General features: G+C 35.9%; 1 protein-coding gene across 1 annotated transcript; it reads right to left on the reverse strand.

Moving 5' to 3' along the window:
* Positions 1 to 295: 295 nt before the first annotated feature.
* Positions 296 to 16,263, reverse strand: colec10 (collectin sub-family member 10 (C-type lectin)). The gene is given in 7 exon segments (XM_043261967.1): positions 296 to 1,285; positions 9,583 to 9,678; positions 9,803 to 9,856; positions 10,910 to 10,981; positions 15,119 to 15,190; positions 16,094 to 16,166; positions 16,169 to 16,263. Coding segments are annotated over 7 exon segments (816 nt in total). The 5' UTR covers positions 16,211 to 16,263; the 3' UTR covers positions 296 to 878.
* Between the last annotated feature and the right edge of the window lie 1,792 nt (positions 16,264 to 18,055).

The raw sequence follows: 18,055 nt of genomic DNA on the forward strand, positions 1-18,055 counted from the left end.
CATGGCGAAAAAACAACACAGCATTCCAAGAAAAAATGACCATCTCAAACCCCAGACCTGAATATTATTCTGAGACCTTCTGCCAGAATCCAGACTCTAATTGGAAGCTATAGAAAGTGTTTAGAGGCTGTTATTTCTGCAAAAGGAGGATGCACAAAATATTGAGTTATTTTTTCTTCTGTGGTGCCGAAATTTATGGCTAATTTGGTTTAAATAATTCTTGCACACTTTACATAAATCATATAAACTTTATTTCAATTCTCTCTGTTTGTCTCCTATATGATATATTTAACTGAAATTTCTTGTCCAGACAAACAATGATTTATAAAGAAAAATCATGAAAATTTATAGGGGTGCCCAAACTTTGCCATAGCACTGTATGTACTCTGAAATTATATTTAATTAGAAAATAACCGGGAAGAAGCCCCTGGGAAAGACCTAGGACATGGCTGGCCTGAGAGCACCTCGGTCTTCTCCCGGAGAAGCTGGAGGAAGTGTCTGGGGAGAGGGAAATCTGGGGAGAGGGAAGACTTCTACCCCCACGACCCGGCGCCCCGGATAAGCGGGAGAAATTAGATGGATGGATAGAAAATAACCATTCAGCAGTTTCAGTAGCTTATTGTAATTTGGTTTATTTGTTGCCTGTAGTACTGTTGTCATAAAAATAATACAATTACAGTGAAAAGTTCCCTTACCATTAATTCCCAATTCATAAAATGTTTGATAAATCATAAAATAAAACACATTAAAACTTTTCTTTACAAAAATTCTAAATGCAGTAACGTTATATGACATTTACTCACATTATCTTAGTTGATATAGTTCGCTTACCTAATAAAAATAGTAAAACGTAAAAATTCCCTGTGGCCATTAAACCATCACAAAACTGAAGTTTGTGAAGTACTTTCATTTTTGACAAACTCACATATATAGTACTGTGTGGCTGCACATTCTACCATGCTCCAGGCTCCAGTACTACTAAGCTGCACACAGTCACCTTTACCACTGTTTGGGCTCTGTAGAGACCAGACTGTTGTATTTAACAAGGAATTGCCATCAACATATGTGTACCCCACCTCTGTCACCCCTACCTGTAGCCCTATGAACACATGAGTAAGATCAGCTTCTCTGATATAGTCAGCCAGCAGGATGTTTGTCTCTGTGTTTCTGGGCATAGCAAGAGACCCCCCACGCAACTTGCAGTTTCGAAGTGACTCTTGATACCTCCGTGCCTCTGTCACCAGCAGGTAAAACATGTTCTCAGTTTCCCTGATACCTAGAACCACTTTAATAAAATTGACAAAACATAGTACTGGTTAATGTTTTGTAAACATTTGTCTGTGTCTTCTAAACACTTGTCTATATTTTCAATGGAAATAACTAACATGTAGTATGGAATACAGTATGGATTTTGTAGTTCCCTGTCTGTCAGTTACTATGAGTTATGTCATGAAGACAGACTGGGGTCTTGCTTGGAGCCCTTATTAGCTCTGATAAGAGAAAATGCCAATGAAATTTGGCAAGTGGTTAACTAATCCTGAGCCCCTTCCTGTCACACGGGTATATATAGGCTACAGGTGTAACCACTCATCAGATTTTGCTTTGGAGCCGACAATCTGATGACTACCAGCCCTGAAGTGCTACAAACAGAGAAGAAACTGAAACAGAAGCTGTTCTGGGTGGCGTTGACAATACGATCAGAGGGGGGACGGAGATGTTATGTCCCCTTGCCACAACCTCGAACCATCGCTGAGAGCTGGGACTCAGGTGGTTACACCTGTAGCCTATTTATACCCACTAGACGGGGAGGACCTCAGGATTAGTTAACCACTTCCCAAATTTCATTGGCGTTTTTTCTTATGAGAGCTAATAAGAGCTCCAAGCAAGACCCCAGTCTGTAGTCACAACATAACGTCTCCTTTCCCTCCATCAGGGAATGATGGTTACATACATAACCAAGACATTTTGTAGTCTTAAAGGGGTCATATGATGCAATTTATATTTGTACTTTTGTGGTATGTAGCTGTTTGTGCATATATAAATTCTGGTCAAAGTCTCCCACAAAAGAGTTTATTCTATCTAAATGAGATGTCCGATCTAGACCTGGCTAAAACGCCACATAAAAACACGACCCAACTTGTCTATGTTACAATGTGGAAATATTTGCATTATGCAGCCCAAATGTGCATGCAAAGACAGAAGGCGTGGTTTCAGTAACCACACTAGTGTTGATTCAGCCATTTCAGGGAGATGCTGTGTGTTTCTGTGCAAATGTAAAAACACTTTATTTGGCCTTCTAAAAGTAAATGCAGTTAGGAATCATGCTTAAGACTATTTACTATAGAACAGCACAATATGAATGTTTAAGTTTGTGCAACGCATTCTACAGTTCGACAGTTTCATAAATGTAGAAAGGCTGGCTCAGCACAAAAGCTATTTCTTAAAAAAAGGGTCAAGGTTGACTTTACTATGACGATTTGGCACTTCTATTAATACTTTGTAAAAGAACATGATCGGATTTGTAAATGCAGAGTCAAAATCACTGTAAGGTGCCTTTGAGATTTCACAATTTCCTAGATAAAAATATGTTTTTTATTAAACTTGAAGAGGGAGACTGTATGCCGTATGCTTCAGCACTTTTTGTAAAATAATTGTAAGCAGACAATTTTCGAACAAACCCCAAAATATGTTTACGCTGCATAACCTTAGTATACTGTTTTTTTAACAGTAATTTTAACTTAGTAAAAAAATGAAATTACTGCAACATATTTGTACCCCTACAACAAAGTTGCACTTTCTTTTTTTTATTAAAATCAAATGACAAAGATACCTGGTCAAACTTTTGAATGAATCATCACACAAAATGCATGATTTCATGATTTCACTAACATCTTTCATAAAAGATGAAAGTGACAGGGGGGGAAATGCATTAATGGGTGAAGAGGACATCAGATAAACAACAAAAATCTCTTCTGTAATGTAAATAATGAATGAATACTTTTTTTTAGATGTATGCATTGTATTTTGCCAAATTCTGAAATTTTAATCAATAATTAAAATTAGAATAGTAAAACAATATGGGGCAAATCAAAAGAAATCTTTATGTATAATATTTATTAAAAGAAAGAATGTGTACACTGCACTTAGAATTGCTGAAATAATGCGTTTATAATTGCAGAAGTAATGAGTTTTAAATTGGGAATAATGGGTTTTTAAAAATGTAATCTTATATTTTAAAGTAATCAAAAATGAAACAATACTTTAAATATAAAACTAAAGCCACTCACAACATTTGTTAAACATTGCTAATGATAAAATAGATTTTCGTAAAAGATGAAGATATTCAGGAATATCTTTTGTGATTGCTTAACTAGGTCATATGATAATACAAGAGTATTTTTGTTACACTTATCTTGAATTTTAAAAACATTTTACCTGCATTCTAATAGGCTACAAGTCATTGTCTTTCATTGTGTTCATCACTAAGCCATCGCATGTAATGTAATGCATAGTATGATGCAGTCTGAGGTAATGGTAGACATGTTAATCCTGGCAACATGCAACTACAAACGGAATATGATTAAATATTTACCCTTTTTTTCTTATTTTTTGTGTACTGTTAGCAGATGTTGTAACCTCCACTGAAGAAAAGCAAAATGGGGTCAGGGATTTCACTGGGTAGATCAGAGGTCTTCTTAAATAGGCATTTACAAATGCAAAATGCTTAATGTGAAATTATAATAGAAATTAACAATCTGACTTGTTTTATTAACATTTCATTATATTGTTTCATGTCTTGTATATTCATGATAACTCAGAGATTCTGATGAGGACACCAAAGGCACTTTATAGTGATTTTGACCCAGGTGTGTGTGTGTGTGTGTGTGTGTGTGTGTAAGTGTGTGAGTGTGTGAGAGAGTAACTTTTCTGAGGTGTACTTGTGGCCAATCACACTGCACTGCATCAGTTGGCGAATCAGAATAGACTGTGTGTTGGAAAGAAGGGCTTTGTACAATATTTTAGGAAAATGTGTTTTTTAACTTTAAAGCATGTCAACATATTCTGTTACACCAAATAGTGATATTTAAAATAGCATCATATGACCACACCTTTTAATCATACAGCGTCCCCAAAACTATTTGAATGTGTAACCCACCTAAAGGGCATAAAGGTCATTACACTACAAAAATAATCAAAGATTGTTAACAGCAAAGGTAAAAGAATGCTTATTTAAATATTTCAATACTTCATACAACCACTACAATTTTCAATTAATCAAAAGTCACTGTAAAATTAAGATAACACAACTTTGCCATGTGCAATTTTGTGTAAAGTGCACAACACTAGGGGTCACCCTTGGGATCCAAGTCACCTCTAATATCTTTGAGAAAAGGGCAGTGAAATAAGGCTGCATTCCAATCTACTGCAATTGAAACCTCCTCAAGGCTAGAAACACTGTCAACAATTGTTATGCCATTACAAATGAACTATTTGTTATATTTAAAAAATTCCTAATGCCCCTTTTTCAACCAAGGGGCTAATGAAAGCTCAACTATGGGTCTGTGGATGCCCAAAATGCATCTCCAAAGCAATAACATGCTCAGGTTCCACTGGCAACCAACTGATAACACTGTTTTATGACCTAAAAGGAATGTTTGCAGCACAATTCTTTCATTTGGAAAGACACATAATGTCCTCAACAATATACCTTTTCTCCTTAATCAATTCACAGGAAAGCCTTTCTTTAAATAAACAGACATCTACTTCAGGTCACTGAGCATATCGTTGTTGCTCTTATGTATTATCTTTGGTATTGTATATGCTTTTTTGCTTGTTGAAGATAGATCACTAGCTAATATCACCTCTTCTTAGCCATGTTTGATATCTATGGACATGTATATTACATGTTGATACCTATGCAACATTTTAAAGTTATAAGAATCTTTACTAGTTACCTATCAAACCCCAGTGTGTATGCAAATAACCATGCTTATAGTCAAAGAGACAAAAGAATCATAAAACTGTCCCTCCAAAAGAAACCCATGCTAGTGACAAATCCCCTGTCATGTTTGTACTGACTATTTTATACAGATCACCAGGGCACCACACAGACTTTATTAAAGAATTAGATGATTTTCTAACTGACTTAGTAGTGGCTGCAGATAAAGTCTTAATTGTTGTTGATTTTAATATCCATGTTGCATCCAAGATGCATTAGGATAAGCATTCTTAGACATTCTGAACTATATTGGGGTTAGACGACACGTGTCAACTCATTGTTGAAATCATACTCTAGATTTAATACTGTCACATGGATGTTAATTGTGTTGAAAATCTGCAGAAAAATTATGATATTTCAATCATCATTTAGTCTTATTTGAATTACATATAGCAAAAACAAAAAACTCTGCACCTTGTTACAAGTATGGTAGAACCATCCATTCCACCAGAAACAAAGACTTTTTAAGTAATCTTTCTGATTTGTCTTAATTCCTTAGTGCATCCCATACTGCAGAAAAACTTGAAGATATAACAGAAATGTCTCCAGGCTAAGAATGTAACCATGGATATGAGCTGCACCCCCTCAGAGGCCACACCAACAGCCTTCACAACTCCAGGTGAGGATGCACGATGATACCCCCTGCCTATAAGAGGTCCCTGACATCAAGAGCCCCCAAATAAGATTTTAGACCATACAATACTACTGAGACTGCTCTCATAAGAGTTACAAATTAAATACTTCTATCAGCTGATCGTGGTTGTATCTCATTATTAGTGCTATTAGATCTTAACATAGCGTTCAATACTATTGATCACAACATTCTCTTGAAGAGACTAGAAAACTATGTTGGCATTAGTGGAAGCGCCTTAGCATGGTTCAAATCATATCTATCTGACCCCTATCAGATTGTAGCAGTAAATGAGGAGTGTTTTATGGTGCTCAAATCTCCAGCACCTTCTACCTTATTTTGTTTATCCTCAGGTTAGGTAAAGTAAGTCGAGTCTGTCCTATCTCTCATAAACATTTAATCATACTTGCAAGACAGGTCACAGAAGACTTCTTGGCAGGCAAAAAAACTTGGTTATAATAAAATATAGTTTTATTATATAGGTTAAATACATTACAAATAAAATACTAATATAAAATAAAAATAAAACCAAAGTCGTATAATCTGCAAGCTCTGCCGTTTGGAAGCGTCATGGCGAGGATGTCTGGCATCGGAGAAGAGTGTTGCCAAGGTACATCTTTAACTTCTGTCTCACTTCTAAGTGCCCTCCTTTATAGGATACAGGTGCAAGTTGACACTTTTGGGGAAAGTCACATACAAACCTCCCTCTCAAGAAGCTCACTATAAAAAGACAGCCATCTTACCAGTCTGCTCTTCTGTGAAGATTTTTTTAAGATGTCTTCTCTGTGTCGGGAACTCAGCACTCAACGGTAACATTCCTATTCTTCTTAGTTCTTACTAATACATATTTTATCTCTGGCTATACTTTAACTAAATGCTACATATGTCATACTACATATGTCATGTCTTTTCTCAATAAACTACTTTTAAATATAATGCTATGGTGGTCTTTCTTTCTACTATTCAATAAACTGAATACAAGACTGTGTACTGTATATCTTATAAATACTTATCAAATAAAAGAATACACTATTCTGTATGGTCTCTTCTTCTTGATAAATCAGTATCAAACACAACACATTGTGTTTACAATACAAGGTACTACTCAAATAAACAAGGTGAACTCAACAGGAGGTATCATATCGTTCACAAGTAAAATATGGAGTAACCCAAGGTTCAGTACTAGGGCCGTTACTATTCACACTTTACATGTTACCTCTGTGAGATATTATCAGGAGACATGATGTCATGACATCAAAAACTGGATGACAAGTAGCCTAATGATAAATTCTTAAAACAGAAGTGCTAATTATTGGACCTAAAAATCCCACATGTAATAACCTCATAAGATTTGTAAAAAATATGAGATTGATTTGACATACTGGGGAAAGTACACAAAAGACGCAAGAGGTAAGAGGTTTTGCATAGGTATTATTTTAGACCAGTTCATTTCTTTGAAATGGGTTGTATAAAGGATAAATGCTAGAAATGTAAACAAGAAACTGGCACATACATACATGGTCTTTGGCAATGTTTAAAGATGCAACCTTTTTGGGAACTAATGATTTATTATTTGTCCAGTCTGTTGTGCTCTACAGTGTCAGGACATTTCTTTTGTCCTATATATTTATTTTTGTCTCATGAATTTGTTTCCTGGTATGTTTATATAAATAAAACTTTAATTGCTTATTAAAAAGAAAAAAAAGGAGCCTTCCATGAAGATCCTCGTGTGCTTCCAGGAAGAAACACAGAAATCAATCATCCAGCCGTGAGTGCTCAAGGTGGAGTGGCCAATGTTCTTGGCTGCCTGGGGCAAGAGGCTCAGCATACCATAGACTGAGGCTCAGCATCCATAGGTGCCTGCTCAGCCAAAACTTCAGATTCAGCTGGCTCAAGCTGTCCTCATATGCTGGAATCAATAACGCATCTGGTTCACAAGCTCCAAATGAGAAATTGAGTCTATCCGCAGACAAGAGACATCCAAGAGACATCCAAGAGCACTGCTTCAGGATGGGTCTAGCACAAATACTAAAGACAGCACTCATGCAAATCATCTCCCAAGATGATCCAACTGTATACCGAAACGAACGGACGGAAAGGTATGAGGAATCACACAATTTAATCCGTGAAGCTCTTACAATGGGAAATTTGCTCTTTCAGAGATCCCTGCTGAAGAACTTGTATGGCTCTTACAACACTTATCTGTGTACGAAGAGGGAGAGACCACTGATCATGTCTTAAATCCAACAACAAGGTTTCGAGAGGTGTATGTTGTGCTGCTTCTGACCTATAGATGCTGCATTGGCTCTGAAAAAAATAATAAGTGAGCAGATGTAGCCCTAGGCTATGTATACCGAGATATACAGCCGTGGCTAGCTGTGCACAATCTGCACACCCAATTTCATTGGCCTTTTCTCAAAGATATAAGAGGTGGGCAAATATCTGGGAGACACTGTTAAAACAACATCAGAGTGAACAAAGTAAACTAATGGACATTAGTCCAAGTTCTAGAAACATCCCTTATGAAAAAGTACTATACTTCAAGTTTATTCTATTAATTATACTTAAGTGACTTAACTAAAAGTGAACTGAATTGGTTTACTTTTAAGTATAGTTTAGTATAACAGTACTAAACTACTACAATCAGTGAAGGAGAATATCTTTTTTTAATTACCATTACAGTGGTCAGTTTAGTTGGGCTCTTGACCCTTGACTTTGGTTGACTGCTGGGGCTGAGTTATTGCAGCTGGACACATCAAAAGAAACAGTGCTCAGGTGTTGGATTTATTTTACCATTATAGCTTCTTTTCTTCAAGGTCTGGAGTTTTCAGAATTGATCTGCTTATCTGGGTATGCTGTTTGTCACTGTTGTTGAGATTCATACGCTGACTCTTGATGTCTGTGTGTGTCTTAAATAAGACCCTCCCTGATCAATTATTCAAAAAATTTAAAACAAATTATACTGAAAACTCTAGATCCACAGGGCTGCTATAATGAACAGAAACATAACTGAGAATAATGTGATCAGGTCAATTGATAATTATGCCAAACCACAATCATCACCTTTTTTCTTGGCTTGTCTAACTACCTCACAGCAGCAAAACAAATCTTATTATTATAAAGTCAAGAGCCAAACTAAAGGAAACACAGGCCACTGTAATGGTAATCAGAAATTAAGATTTTCTCCTTCAGTCATTGTTGCTAACATGAGGTGTCTTCAATAACTCCAAAATAAAGCCTGAAGACACAAGCCTTTGAACACAATGCCTGTATCATTTCCATGTAAATAACACAAATGTGAATTAAAAAAAAAAAAAAAAAAAAAAATGTTTACATCATGTGCATGAATATTACATTTTAGCAGGTTGTTTCTTGATTGCCAACTACTGGCCTGGCTAGCATAGCAAATTTTTTATTAAATATTTTTTTTCATGCTATTTTACGAATTTTTAATGGCACATTGTTAGCATTTAATTTGATTAATTATAATTTATTCTACTGTGTTGAATTAATATTTCTTGTAATATTTTTAAACAATTTCATTAAGTAAATATAGGGAAATCACTTTTAACAGTGCGTGTGGGTTTTGGACATTCAGTATCTTCAGATGTGCTCTAGCGCCCCCTACCATACAACAATGAAAACACAGATTCTAGGACACAAATATAGTCAAGTATACTTAAAAAGCCCATTTCTGAGAAGTACATAAAACGTAGACTAAAAGTATACTTACCTATGTTATAGATTTAAGGAAAGTATACTAATAGTACACTTGAAAAATGTTAAAGATAACTCTCAGTTATGAGAAAAACAAGAACATCTTTCAATCTTTCTATAAAAATCTGTTTTCATCATGAAATAATGCAAAGAACATGTTTATCACGATGTACAATATTAAATCAATATCAGAGTCAAATAATCAAGTTTAATTAATTAAACAAGCAAGTCTCACCATTCTTAAGAAACTTGATAGCATTTTTCAGTTTGCTTATATTGATGTCCATCTGTCCAACAACCTTTCTGTACCTTCCACAGTCACAGTTAGTACCTGTTACACATATTTGCAGGCTTTAGGCCTAAATCATCAATAATAATGAACAATAAGATCAATAAGATCTAATGCTTACTGCATTCTGACAAAGCTGAAAACAAGCATGTGCTTTGGAACTTACCATGTTTTCCTTTTAATCCTGGGAGACCATTCATTCCTTCTCGTCCCTTGGCACCTGATTACAGCAACATTTACAATACAAACATATTGTAACATATTGTGAAACATACAATGTATTACAAGCACATATCAATTTTATATAATTCAGTAAATTGTATAATAATAATCAGTTAATGATACAGTGTGATTTAACTAAGCATTAGACATGTAATAATACAGGCACATATTTATGATTTTATAAAATTCAGTATTAACATTGATTAACCACTAGATAGCAGCAGTGCACATACTTTACTGTTTGTTTAACATTTCACCCTTATCTGCAGAGCAAATTACACCAACTGACTGTTATTTTTCTTTTGAAACATTAGTGTTTGGTCCTGCTATAGAAAATTAGATTTTAAAAGTCTTTTAATCTTTTCTCTTGGATTATGCAATTACTTTGAAAGTAATTTTAGACTTTGTTACTTTTTCTGGTGTGCAAAATTTGTGGAAATTTTACTGATTAATGATTTTATTAATATTAAAGGCATAGGTCATCCAAAAAAAATAAAAATGTCATACTCACCCTCACACTTTATGCATCATTTACCTGATGCAGAAGCAAACTCATGAATTGTGATATGTGCTGTGTCCCAATCACTTACTTATACTATGCCCTAAAAGTATGTACTCTTTGTGAAGAAAAATGGCAAATATGTAGCAGAATTGTACTTTGCACTCTTTGGGACATACTATTTTGTCATAGCTGCTTCTTTACAGACATTCAGTTTACTTAAATGCATAATTGTTTAAATTACCCTGTCAATCATCTTGTCTCAGTTAACATTATCCACATTTCATTTAATTTGATTTCCTACCATACTGTAGAGAAATTAAATGACACATCGCAGATCTTTCATGCCAAGAACTCTGTGTTTGCATAATGATGCTTTTAAAGATTGACCAAATGTATCAAACGTAACATACTAATTTTATATATAAATACTCATTATTACAAACAATTAGACAATTCCCAGATATAGTAGTGTTCAACTATTAAAATAAATAAAAATAGCAGAGATATACAGAGCATTTATTTACTGCTTAGAGTCTAGAGTCTATTTACCTCTCATTCCACTAGGGCCCATTTTTCCTATTCTTCCCATCTCTCCTTTTTCTCCATATTCACTGGTCAAGCCTGTGGAAGATGAAGAAGGTAACTCACAATGCTTTAAAGAAGCTTTAAAGGAGCACAACAAAATTTGTCTCATAATCCACACCACATCTGTAACAATAAAGGCACAGAGAAACAATATTATTGGAATTATTAAAAAAAATATTTTTCCAGCAGATGAAAAATAAAAACATTCACAGCCAATCAGAATAATTCCTGACGTTTTGGACTGTGCGCAGACTTGGCAAAATTTTACATAATTGGTGATCTCTCTCAACATGGTGGGCCACCAGAAGGAGTTTTGGGTTAGTTGGATTGTTCGTGATATGCCTGTGTGTCCAGCGGCGAAGGACGTATGGACCCACTGGATCACTCGTGGTCGAAGGGTTGCAGAAACATACTGTTTGTTACAGGAACAGTTTCCAGGAGCTGGCTCATTCTGCTGGGCTTTTTGAATCTCCTCCATAACATCCCAAGAGACGGGGGCCAATATAACAGAGGAGAGGATTATAGGTTCATGGTCTGTAGGGTTGCTGTAAGATTCGTAGCGTCTGGAGAGAGCATCCGCTTTACCATTTTTGCTACCAGGCCGGTAGGTCTGTGTGTGCATGACGAGGGTTCAGACATTTTGCACTCTTGATATATTCAAGATTTTTATGATCTGTTATCACCTGGAAGGTGTGCTTGGCTCCCTCTAACCGTGTTCGCTTTCACTGCTATGCTGATGATACTCAGCTCTATATTTCATCGCAGCCTGGTGATACACACCAAATTGAGAATCTAACAGAATGCATAGTTGATATAAAAACTGGATGATGAGTAACTTCACACCAACACACTTTTTATTATTCAAATCCGTTAAAGGATTTTTTTGTGGCATTACAATGTTAACTTCAGCATTTACTAACACATTATTAAAATCACAAATTCTGCTAGTATGCACTGTGAATTAACATAAAATAATAATGAATGACTGAATTACATTGGAAGGCCAGCATTTCTTAGTTGGTCCCCCTCAGAGGCCATACAGGGATGAAATATTGCCTGAGACAGAAGATCCCTCCTGACCGGAATTACCCATGGTAAGCCGTCGAGGAGGTCTACTAGTTCTGAGAACCATACTCCGGCCAGCCAACAAGCTGCTATCAATAGCACCTTCACCAGGACTCCTGGGAGCAGAGCTATCGGAAGAAATGCGTAAAGACGCTGTCTGGGCCACTCGTGGGCCATCACGTCCAGACTCAGGGGAGCTGGATGAGTCAGAAAGTAGTAAAGGGGACATTGTGCTGTCTCTGGTGAGACAAAGAGGTCCACCGCTGCTACATAAAATCTCTTCCATATTAGACTCACTACTTCGGGGTGGATAATGGTTTAGCTCCTCAATACTTGAGCGAGCTCTTATCACATTATAGTCCTGCACGTCCGCTGCGTTCTCAAAAGTCTGGCCATTTGATAATACCTAGAATATCAAAATCAACTGCGGGCGGCAGATCATTTTCCTATCTAGCACCTAAACTCTGGAACAATCTCCCTAACTCTGTTCGGGAAGCAGACACACTCTGCCAGTTTAAATCTAGATTAAAGACACATCTTTTTAACTTAGCCTACACATAACACACCAACACGCCTTTTATTATTCAAATCCGTTAAAGGATTTTTAGGCTGCATTACTTAGATTTGCTGGAACCGGGAACACTACTCCTACAAAACGATGTACTTGTGACATCGTAAAAAGAATGGCATCTACACTAATATTAGTCCTGTCTCTTTCTCAATCTGTTTTCAGTTTGTATCCAGACTAGATGGTGGATCAGCACCCAGAGATTATGTTCATCAGAGACCAGAACACCTAGATGCGCCCCGTGGACCAATCACCAGATCCTGATGCACACACACACACACACACACACACACACACTAAGTCATTTACACTACCTGACACAGCTGCGTTTAAAATTGAACTGGAAGTTAAGTGCTGGGCGTCCGGTCAGAGGAGAACTGACCCCAACTGAGTCTGGTTTCTCCCAAAGTTTTTTTTTCTCCATTCTGTATGCATGGGGTTTTGTTTCCTTGCCGCTGTCGCCTCTGGCTTGCTTGGTTGGGGACACTTAACTTCTAGTGACTATCGTTGAATTGACTACAGAGACCGTCTCTGCATTTAATAAGAAATTGGTCACTCTCGTCATTATACATCCCTGTCATTATACTGTACAGTGCTTTGATGCAACCTGTGTTGTTAAAAGCGCTATATAAATAAAAATGATTGATTGATTGATATTCCATTCCCCATGTGTCACAGCTTGTTTGGACAGCATGTCTGCTACCTCATTCATATGCCCAGGAATGTAAATCACCCTGAGGGACAGGAACTTGTCAAAGCAGAACCTGGTGCGCTAGCTTGTTCAAGCGGCGCGAACACAATCTGCCCTGGAAATATATGTAAGAGACTACTGAAGTGTTGTCCACCTAGACTAGGACATGGTAGCCTCTCAACTGCTGGAGGAAATATTTCAGGGCACCTTGAGGCAATTAAATGGCCATGTGAGAAGGTGACCTCTCCAGGTCCCTTGGGCTAGATGGCCATCTAAGACCTGTCCCCAGCCCATGAGGGAAGAGTCTGTCTTTAACATCTTGCTACGACAACCACAGACCTAGAGTGGGACCCAAAGTCAGAAACCGAGTGTGTTGTGCCAATATTTCTATGTGAAAATATGCATCCTTCAGATCGATTGTCACAAACCAGTTCTCTGGCTGGATTTGAGAGACAATCATCTTGATTGTGAACATCTTGAACATGTTAGTTGAGCTAGCTCATAACAAATGAGCTAGTTCCAGTTTCAACGGAAGTGGGGACCACATCGTTGAAATGTGGAAGATGATATGCAAATTGAATCCTGTACCCTCTCCCTACAGTCCTTTGTACCAAGTAGCTTCCATGCTGCCAATTTCTCTGAAAGAAAACACTCAAAGCAGAAAGTGTGCAGATCATTACCAGAGATAAGCCACCCACACCCACAGGGCAGCAAACATCTACTGTCTGCATCTGCCATTTTGTACTTTTCTTTTTTTCTTTTTGTACTTTGCTTTCTTTGTTTTATTTCTTCTATTTCTTTTTGTTTTCTGACACACACAGTGTGGTCCTTGAAGACAAAAAGACCTGAGGATGTTTCCTTTTCACATTTATTCATAACCTCCAGGTGCGTGTAATGAAGTGACGTCACCTTAACCAAGGTTATATAACCCAAACTGTGGCATGTTTGACACACATGCTTCAACAACCGGTCAAATGAAAAGTGTTCTCATTAGCATTCTCATTGGGGAACCTTATTGTAAAGTTTTATTCTAACGTGTTACCAAATATTTAAACATCTATTCTAAAACTGCCTCTGTGGTCACTCTGTAGAGTGAAAAAACAGAGTATGAATCTTCCTGGCATGGGCATGTTTTCCCATGATTGCATTTCCAGGCCTTTTTGCAGTGATTCTATAAACAGCTTGCCTGGAAGTGGCTTGTCTGCTGCACTACAGGTTACACTTCAATATTTTTAAACATGGCAACACTGCAGCCCTTGGCCACAGTTAATACATCTGCCTGCCTCTGACGTGACTTCCCTCAAGGGAAGATGTGGTCTGGCATAAACAGACTGTCTTCCAGCAATACTCTAATGCTCAGTGAGGGTAAGAACACATTAAAAACTATTTAGGTCAAAGTAGAGTGCATGTTATACTACCACTCTGGAAAAGGCATACTGAAAATGTTTATATGGAATAAATACACATTTACCAAAATGTCATATACAGTAACACATCTAATAACCTAGTATCGCAGCTACATCTGTGCACTTTATCACCTTGGACTGAAATAATATGAACAGCAGGAATGCTAAGCATTCTAGAGTTCTCACAAGTTCCAGTTTGGACACAGCTTCACTGCAGATGATACAAGGGACTGACATCATAATTTCCTTAAATTGCAATTTAACTGAAAATTGTGAATCGTTCCATTAACAAACAAATAGCAACTACACTAGAAAAAAATAAACTGGACTTTAAATTCATTAAAGCAGATTTGGCTAGGAACAGTAAACAGCCATGCTTTAACCAACTTCCCTTTAATCAATCACTGATTTGTTTAATAACAAACCAACAACGTCTCAGAGACCTTGCGGGCCAGGTGGACCGGTTTTCCCCAATCTTCCCTCTTCACCTTCTGCTCCCACCTCACCTGCATTGCCTGTTAGATGAAGAGGCAAATTTAGAGACTGGGAACTCTCAAACAGAAAATTTACTGACATAACTGTTTAGGATGGGTCTTACCCAAACAAGCTTCTCCATTACATTGCAGCTGTTTAAATACTGATCGTTATTCAATATCTAGGAGGGCAAGTTTATTGGTGCTGCTAAAAGTATGAACCGTGGGGCAAGATATTTTGTATTAACAGTTTTTTTGTTGTTGTTTTCAAAAAACAAACTAAATTTTATATAAAAATAAATATAATATATAAAATAATTATATATTACCCTAACTATCTTTCTACACACAAGCACACGTTGTGTCTCCATGTTTTATGGGGACTCTCCATAGGTGTAATGGTTTTTATACTTTACAGACATTATGTGTTATTTCCCTACACCAACTACACCTAATCCTACCCCGTACAGGAAATTATTGGCATTTTTATATTTTCTAAAAGTTTAACTCTGTATGTTTTATGAGCTTCTTTCCTCATGGAGACCTAAAAATGTCCTTATAAGGTCAACATTTACTGGTATTCCTAACCTTGTGGGGACACAATAATGTGATAAATACCAGGTGCACACACACACATTCAATCTCATTATCTCAGTTCTCATGCTGTTTTTTGAATTATAGCTGACCTTTGTGATCCTATAAATGAATAATATAAGATGGTACTCTAGCACAATAAATTGCTAATATGAGCTACAGTATGTACTGCTGTATAATAATAATAATAATAATAATAATAATAATAATAATAATAATAATAATAATAATAATGTTAATGGTAGTTTTTCTGAAAAAGTTAAAAAAGGTAAAATAGGCAGTAATGATTAGAAAGTTAATAAAACATCCTTATAGCAATAATAATAATAATAATAATAATAATAATAATACCTTTTGATCCAGGGAGAATGCTGTTGAAACAGACTTTGGTTGTAGTACAATAAAGGTGTAAATTACAAAAAAAAAAAGAAATAAAAAAAGCTTCCTGCTGAAATTTTGTTCATCCATGACTTCGCCCTTTCTCAAGAGAAGAGTGAAAAGGGAGTTTTACTTATGTTTACCAGACCTTATCATATCAGTGTTTAGTTTTCAAACAACACTGTCCAGAACGCGGACTATCTTCTTGCACCGCGAGGAATGTGCTTGTGTTGAGAAACGTTGCCATTCTAAACGGAATTTCTGATAGAATGCGCCAAATATACAAACAAATCATATTAATTAAAATATATAAATGAAAAATAAGTGAAATGTTCTATTTTTCACCTAAGTAGTCACAGCTGTTTTTACATATGCTAATGGAACATTTGTGATTAAATATTTGTCACATTGGGTTTAGTGTTTGATTATTATTTGTTGTACTAGCAATAACAGTGACATTCTTCATTACATATACGACCTTAGTCATGTTTAGATTATAAATAATAATAATAATACATTTTCTATTGTTGCATCAGGTGTTGTATGCATCATGTTTGGGACCACATTATTTGCTTTGCTCATTACACTAAAGAGGTAAAATTGTTGAATTTTAGCCTTTAAGAATGCTGCATGTTTGTGCTTTAGCAAATTGATTTTATCAAAATGCTAAAGTAATACTTTATGTAAAGGGAAAGGGCTAAAACTTAATAAAGGTCATTCAGCTATGCTTTCCCCATCCTTCTTTTTTTAACTGATTATAGAATTTAGAAGTACGCTTCAGGTGTAATACGTGGATGCGATTACTGTTTATGTATAGTTAATACTGTGCTTAAAATTTCTTTTGAGGAAACAGCAAAATATCTTAGGTAGGGCAGATTTTCCCCCTTCAATCAGTGGAAACTCTTGTGAGGACTAGGCTGGTAATCTTTAACATGTCAAGGTCTAAAAAAACACATAGCCTACTCGCACCATTACATGACCCCCCAACTTTTCTTGCTTGTGGTCAACTTTGTGCACAGCTTGTCTAGAAATATTTTTGTATAGACTAATTCATGTGTGGTTTAATGGTAACCCTCTTATGGTGAAGTAATACATTATTATTTACACCACAAGATGGGGGTGTTTTAATCAGACAGCAGTTATATTATGTCAGGATAGATTACTTGCAGGATAGAAAATTAAAAATGAAGCAAAAATAAAATGCTAACAGGTGGCCTGTTATTGTAATGAGGTTTGTATTCTAGGTTTTTGATGTCCAGATTAGTATTTTATTTTTTATTGTGACTAAGGAGAATAGTTATTAGAGAGGATTTGTTTTACATTGTGGAAAAGTGCAGTGGGAGCCCACTTGTTACCACTATTTTATTTTTTATTTTTTTAAACAATAGGAATGCAACCAATATCGAGCCACATTTTATTATTCAGTAAAACGCATAGCTAAAATATTATCAATATTATTATTTGCAATAATAATATTCGTAATAATAAATAATAATGATAAAAACAAGAGGTTAAAGTGTAGCTTTTTGTACAAATTGTTTTTACCTCATTCTCCTGAAAAGGATTATATTTCAATAACTATGCTGTTAGACTTTCCTGTAATTTTATATATATATATATATATATATATATATATATATATATATATATATATATATATATATATATATATATATATATATATACACATGACCGATCAGCCACCTTTCTCACAGCACGGACCCACTGCACCACGAGAGAGGAAGAAAGAGAGAAAGAGATTTTTTTTTCATCATTAATGTACACACAGCACCCCATATTTACAGAAAAACACAGAATTGTTGACATTTTTGCACATTTATTAAAAAAGAAAAACTGAAATATCACATGGTCTTAAGTATTCAGACCCTCATATATTTAACTCAACTGCCTGAAGAGTTTAGAGACAGAATTGTG

The sequence above is a fragment of the Puntigrus tetrazona genome, chromosome 16 (genome assembly GCF_018831695.1).
Source record: "Puntigrus tetrazona isolate hp1 chromosome 16, ASM1883169v1, whole genome shotgun sequence".
NCBI classification, from domain to species: domain Eukaryota; kingdom Metazoa; phylum Chordata; class Actinopteri; order Cypriniformes; family Cyprinidae; genus Puntigrus; species Puntigrus tetrazona.